The 6,734-nt window shown below is 39.5% G+C and overlaps 1 protein-coding gene across 1 annotated transcript; it reads right to left on the bottom strand.

Annotated features, from left to right (window-relative positions):
• Nucleotides 1-4,852: 4,852 nt before the first annotated feature.
• LOC142550159 (uncharacterized) lies at nt 4,853-6,393 on the bottom strand. The gene is made up of 3 exons (XM_075659399.1): nt 5,858-6,393; nt 5,464-5,629; nt 4,853-5,386 (listed from the first exon to the last, which is right to left on the bottom strand). Exons 1-3 carry the CDS (start codon nt 6,391-6,393, stop codon nt 4,853-4,855), a joined length of 1,236 nt encoding a protein of 411 aa, XP_075515514.1.
• Between the last annotated feature and the right edge of the window lie 341 nt (nt 6,394-6,734).

Below are 6,734 nucleotides of genomic sequence, written 5' to 3'. Positions count from 1 at the left end.
AATCAATCGGGAACCCCAATAAGTAACCGGGACGTTGAACCTCAAACCAAAACAAGAAATCTTTGTACTTAATAAATGCTCGAGGTGTAGACCTTCTAAGTTAGGGTATAGAGCCCTGGATTGTTTTAATAACCAGAGTGCGGAACCCTGGGCCGGGGATCAGGTCCTGGGACTTGGGAATGGTCGAGGTGTGGTGCCCCGAGCCAGGGTGTAGTGCCCTGGTCTTATTAATAACAAAGGTACGGAGCCTTGGGTCGGGGATCATGTCTCGGGACTAAAGAATTGTCGAGGTGTGGCGCCCGAGCCAGGGTGTAGTGCCCTGGTCTTATTAATAACCAAGGTACAGAGCCTTGGGCCGGGGATCATGTCCTGGGACTTGGGAATGGTCGATGTGTGGTGCCTCGAGCTAGGGTTGTTGAAACTTTTCATGCTCGCAATCTTGATTTTAATGATAACAAAACTTTTTAATTATGTTACTAACAATCTACCTTAGTGTGCCGCAGCTAGGATCACTCACGAGCTGTTTACATCGCAAGCTGAAGACCTAACTGATCGCACAGACTGAATGATCTAACTGTTACGTCAATTGAGCAGTCCAGCTGATTGTCCAGTTGATAGGTGGTTCAGCAGGAGAACCTCAGAAGGCTGTCCAGCCGAAGAAGTGTTCAACTGATGAAGAAACCCAGCTGATCAGTCCAACTGAACAAAGAGTGAAATCAGTTCCACTGACGAGTCAACTGATTTCACCGGCCCAGCTGAAAATCAGTTCAGCTGACCAGTTCGAAGCATCGGTCATAATCTTTCAGTTATGGATGAAGACAAACTCTTTCAGTGGAGTCCAGCTGTACGTGAATTTACAAAAGCAATTGTCCAGTCAAAGGACAATAATGGACGTTGCATCAGAGCATTAAAGGCAAAACGTTTCAGAAGGGCAGTAGAAAAGTCGAGACACAAAGTCCAAGAAACGTATTCAAGATGCAACAGATACAATAAATGAGTCTCACTGTATGTTCAGTTTTCCCCCCTATATAAAGAGAAGATCAGTGAAGACTCAAAACAAGAAGAAGAGTGAGAAAAAAGAAGATTTTAAGCATATACGAGATAAAAGAAAGGATACACTCATTGTACATCAGCTTTCAGAAGCAATCAGCCCAGAGGGAACTCTTCACAGTTATATCAGCTTAAATTAGATGCTTATTTTCCTCAGTGTGTGAGAACATCCTTGTTCAGTTCTCACACACAAACACTCTCAATCACTCAAATACAGTCTTTTACAAAGACGTTAAACTCGTGTATGTAGTCTTTGACACATAGACGTTAAAGAAGTGTTGGCTGAAAGGTGCTGCCTTCAGTCATAGCTAGGAGTTCAGTTTAGGCAGTAGTGTAAGTCCTAGCTGAGTGTGTTTGTACAAGTGTTTGTATAAATCAAAGTCTTCTAGTGGATCCTACCCGAGGCGGTAGAAGGGGTGACGTAGGAGCAGTTGAAGTCTCTGAACATCCATAAATATATCTTTTGTATTTAACTGATTAACTATTGTTTTCAAACTCTTTGGATCAGTTAGAGTATCCGTCAGTTCAGTTGTCACCATAACTGAACTGATGAATGCAAAAACTAATCTACCCTTTTTCGGTTATTCAGTTTACATAAGTTAAAATGTTTTCTAATATAACAGTTTTCTTCACGAAGGATTACTTCGAGTTTCTTCCTATTGGTTTTTAATCAAACTCGATTTAATTCACCGGTTTTAATATTCTTAGAACACGAGCTATTTCAGCTCATTGGAGAATATTTTGTTTGAAGCATCCGAAAGATGCTCAGCAAACGATCCTTCAACTGGTATCAGAGCGGGTTGTTCTAAGAAGAACATTTGAAAAAAAACTGTGTTTTAAAATTTATTACTTTAAAATAGTGTTAAAAGCTATTTAAAAGTATTTCATAATATTTTCAAAACTATTTGAAAATATTTATATGTTGCTCTTTAGTAAAGAGTTGAGAGGATTGGTTATGCATCTAACGTTGTAGCCACTTCTCTATATTCTTTACTTCGGGGTTTTAATCAGCCTGCAGCGGACTGAGAATCATCTGCAAAGATGCACAGCTAAATTTCTCATTGAACATGTTTTCAGTTGCAAGCCTTCTAGGTCAGCTGTTTTTCAGACGAAACTCATCCATGCTAGGACGTTGGTTGATTAAATCACCAGCTGTATTCCAGTTGAGCCTAGTCAAAGTCTGCTCGACCAGTTAGTCTGCAAAGAAGTCAAGTTCAAGCAGTTTAACTCGTTTCTCTAGCAAATTGAACTCACAACTGATGCAGCATTTCAAGCAGTCAAGCAACCAGTTGATGGTATATCCAGTTCTGTCGCATAAACCAACTGATACTTGATGGTGTTTAAAATATGCTAATGTTGTAGTAATTTTTCGTGTTCAACTGATGTATGTACTCAGATGTAAATACAAGGAAATTTATTTAAATAAACATCATATTTGTTCAGCTGTGTTTCGTTGTGACTGAGTGGATATTTTCAGATTTCTTGTTTATATTGCTTGAATGATTATAATCTCTGAATGAATGATTATATAAATATCTTTCAGATACGAGTTTTTATTCAGTTTCTGAGGGGGAGTTTTTGTTTTTCTCTCAAACTGAAATTATTGTCAGTCAATTTTAAAATTCAATTGTTGAGAAAAATTCTTTCATTTTCATCAATTGAAAAGTATTTTCTTGATTCTAATTATCTCTCTTAAAATGTTTTCAATTCAGTTTTGGAGAGGGATTTTTTGTTTGTTTTCAAAACTTCTTTAAACTCAATTATAAAGGGGGAGCTTTTAACGATGTTTGAATGTACTAACCCTTGAACTGAATATATTACGCTTAATTGCTCAAGTTTTTGTAATTATCAAAAAAGGGGAGATTGTTGGAACTTTTCAAGTTCGCAATCTTGATTTTGATGATAAAAAAACTTGTTAATTATGTTACTAATAATCTACCTTAGTGTGCAGCAGCTAGGATCACCCACGAGCTGTTTACATCGCAAGCTGAAGACCTAACTGATCGCACAAACTGAATCAGTCTAACAGTTATGTCAATTGAGCAGTCCATCTTATTGTCCGGTTGATAGGTGGTTCAGCAGGAGAACCTCAGAAGCCTGACCAGCCGAAGGAGTGTTCAACTGATGAAGAAACCCAGCTGATCAGTCCAACTGAACGAAGAGTGAAATCAGTTCAACTGATGAGTCAACTGATTTCACCAGCCCAGCTGAAGATCAGTTCAGCTGACCAGTTCGAAACATCAGTCAGAATCTTTCAGTTATGGATGAAGACAAACTCTTTCAGTGGAGTCCAGCTGTAAGTGAATTTACAAAAGCAATTGTCCAGTCAAAGGACAATAATGGACGTTGCATCAGGGCATTAAAGACAAAAAGTTTAAGAAGGGAAGTCGAAAAATAGAGACACAAAGTCCAAGAAACGAATTCAAGATGCAACAGATACAATAAATGAGTCTCATAGTACGTCCAGTTTTCCCACCTATATAAAGAGAAGATCAGTGAAGACTCAAAACAAGAAGAAGAGTGAGCAAAAAGAAGCTTTTAATCATATACGAGAGAAAAGAAAGAGTACGCTCATTGCACATCAGCTTTCAGAAGCAATCAGCCCAGAGATAACTCTTCACAGTTATATCAGCTTAGATTAGAAGCTTATTTCCCTCATTGTGTGAGAACATCCTTGTTCAGTTCTCACACACAAACACTCTCAATCACTCAAATACAGTCTTGCACAAAGACGTTAACCTTGTATATGTAGTCTTTCTCACATAGACATTAAAGAAGTGTTGACTGGAAGGTGCTGCCTCCAGTCTAGTCTAGGAGTTCAGTTTAGGCAGGAGTTTAAGTCCTAGCTGGGTGGGTTTGTACAAAGTGTTGTATAGATCAAAGTCTTCTAGTGAATCCTACCCGAGGCGGTAGAAAGGGTGACGTAGGAGCAGTTGAAGTCTCTGAACATCTATAAATATATCTTGTGTATTTAATTGATTAACTATTGTTTTCAAACTGTTTGGATTAGTTATAGTATCCGTCAGTTCAGTTGTCACCATAACTGAACTGATGAATGCAAAAACTAATCAACTCTTTTTCGGTTATTTTGTTCACATAAGTTAAAACGTTTTTTAATATAAAAGTTTTCTTCACGAATGATTACTTCGAGTTTCTTCCGCATGGTTTTTAACCAAACTCGATATTTAATTCATCGGTGTTAATATTCTTAAAACACGAGCTATTGCAGCTCATTGGAGAATATTTTGTTTGAAGCATCCGAAAGATGCTCAGCAAACGATCCTTCAAGGGTGTAGTGCCCTGGGCTTATTATTAACCAAGGTACGGAGCCTTGGGCCGGGGATCATGTCCCGGGACTTTGGAATAGTCGAGGTGTGGTGCCTCGAGCCAGGGTCTAGTGCCCTGGGCTTATTAATTATCCGGGGCTTTGTATCTCCCGGGTTTAGATATCACTTTTATGCGCTTTTCTTGAAAGGAACAAAACTTTCATTATATCTTCAGGAAAATAATTACATCTTTCAAGCAAAATACTTTTTTAAATTAAATACATTCCAAGGTCTTTTGAGAGAGCGTCCTTGGGCATCTTCTAAATAATAAGCTCCCGAGCTAATCTTCCAGGTTATTTTAAAAGGCCCTTCCCACCGAGCTTCTAATTTTACCACATTCCCAGCTGGATTGACTTTCTTCATGACCAGATCTCCTAGTTGAAAGTCTCGGATTAGGACTCTCTTGTTATATGATTTCATAACCTGGCCTCGGTAATCTTCCATTCGAATCAGAGCCTGCTCTCTCTTCTCTTCTATCAAATACAATTCCATTGCCCGGCTTTGAGTATTATCACCCGGGCAGAAGTTTTTCCGATTTCAACTGGAAGAACTGCTTCAGAACCATACACCAGATTAAAAGGACTCTCTTGAGTAGGTGCCCGAGGAGTAGTTCTGTAAGCCCAAAGAACACTGGGCAATTCTTCCACCCAGTCTTTTCCTTTGCCTTGCAGCCTGGTTTTCAAGGCTTGCACAATAATTCTGTTGACCACCTCTGTTTGACCATTGGCTTGAGGATAAGCAATAAAAGTGAAAGATTGGGTAATTTTCATTTCTTGGCACCAAGCGGTGATCTTCTTTCCCTGAAACTGCCTCCCATTGTCTGAGATTAGTCTTTTGGGGACTCCAAAACGGCACACGATATTCTTCCACAGGAATTTCAAAACCTCTTGCTCTGTAATTCTTGCTAGGGCCTCGGCTTCCACCCATTTAGAAAAATAATCAACAGCCACTAGCAGAAATTTCTTCTGAGCTCGGGCAATTGGAAAGAGACCCATAATATCCATGCTCCACTGATCAAAGGGACATGATGCCCAGATAGGCTTCATAGGAGTGGCCAGGCTGTGCTAAAAATTTGAGTGATGTTTACACCCTTCACAAGCCCCAACCACTCGGGCAGAGTCCTGGCTAATAGTTGGCCACCAGAATCCAGCAAGCATTTCTTTCCGGCCCAATGATACTCCTCCAAGATGTTCACCGCAACACCCTTCATGAATTTTTCAGAGGACATATTCCACCTCCCCCGAAGATAAGCACTTCAATAGAGGTCCTTGAAATTATCTCATGTACAAGACATTATTTAAGAGGACAAACCTGAGAGCTTGTCTCTTGATCTTTTGAGCTTGAGCTTTGTCTTCAGGCGATTTATTGATCATAATAAATTTGATCAGGGGTGTAATCCAAGAATCCTCTGGTGTTGGAAATATTTCTTCTTACGTGGAGAGGATTAACCGGGAAACATGCAATACTTCCCGGGTGCTGACTTCTGATAAGGAGGCGGCCATTTTTGCCAAAGCATCTGCCTCCCCATTCTCGTCTCGGGGTATCTGTCAATGCACCAATTCACGAAAAATTTTGCATGGGCTTTAATGAGCTGTAGATATTTAAGCATCCTGTCATCCTTAGCTTCATAGATGCTCTTTATCTGCTGAGTGATTAGTTGTGAATCAGAGTACAAAATAATCCAGGAAGCTCCAATTTCTCGGGCAGCCTGGATGCCAGCAAGAACAACTTTGTAATCTGCCTCATTATTAGTCACCCGGGAGTCAATTCTTAGCGCCAGCATAATATTTTCTCCCGGGGGAGCTATGATCACCACTCCTACCCCACATCCTGAAAGGCTAGACGCCCCATCCACAAAAACTCTCCATACTTTCTCCTCATCAGGTTGAACCATCTCAGATAAAAAATCTGAAAAGGCTTGCGCTTTGATGGCAACCCAGGGCTTATATTTAATATCATACTCTCCCATCTCAACGGTCCATTTGATCATCCTCCCGGAAACTTCTGAATGAGTCATAATGTAAGGTCCAAAATTAAGACGACGTAATCCAACTGCATGCGAATCTAGGAAATTATGAAAAATTGAGTAATTAATTGATTTTAGTTGCTAATTAATTATGTGACGTACTTGTTTATATGTTAAATGAGATTTTATTGTCATCATGCGTAAAATGTATTTTAGGAATATTCAAGTGACGATCGAGGAACGGGGACCGAGGGCTGAAGAAAACGTAAAATATTTTTATTAAATAATTATTTTTAATTATTTAAAAGATGGTCGATGCTTTTAGTATTTATGAAAATAAAGGGTTTTTGAGGTGATTTTATACGCCGAGACGTAAATTTTATCGGTGTTGG

Source organism: Primulina tabacum, chromosome 6, assembly GCF_025594145.1.
Source record: "Primulina tabacum isolate GXHZ01 chromosome 6, ASM2559414v2, whole genome shotgun sequence".
Taxonomy (NCBI): Eukaryota; Viridiplantae; Streptophyta; class Magnoliopsida; order Lamiales; family Gesneriaceae; genus Primulina; species Primulina tabacum.
Note: the sequence above shows the minus strand (reverse complement) of the source record. Positions and strands in the feature narration are given on the sequence as shown.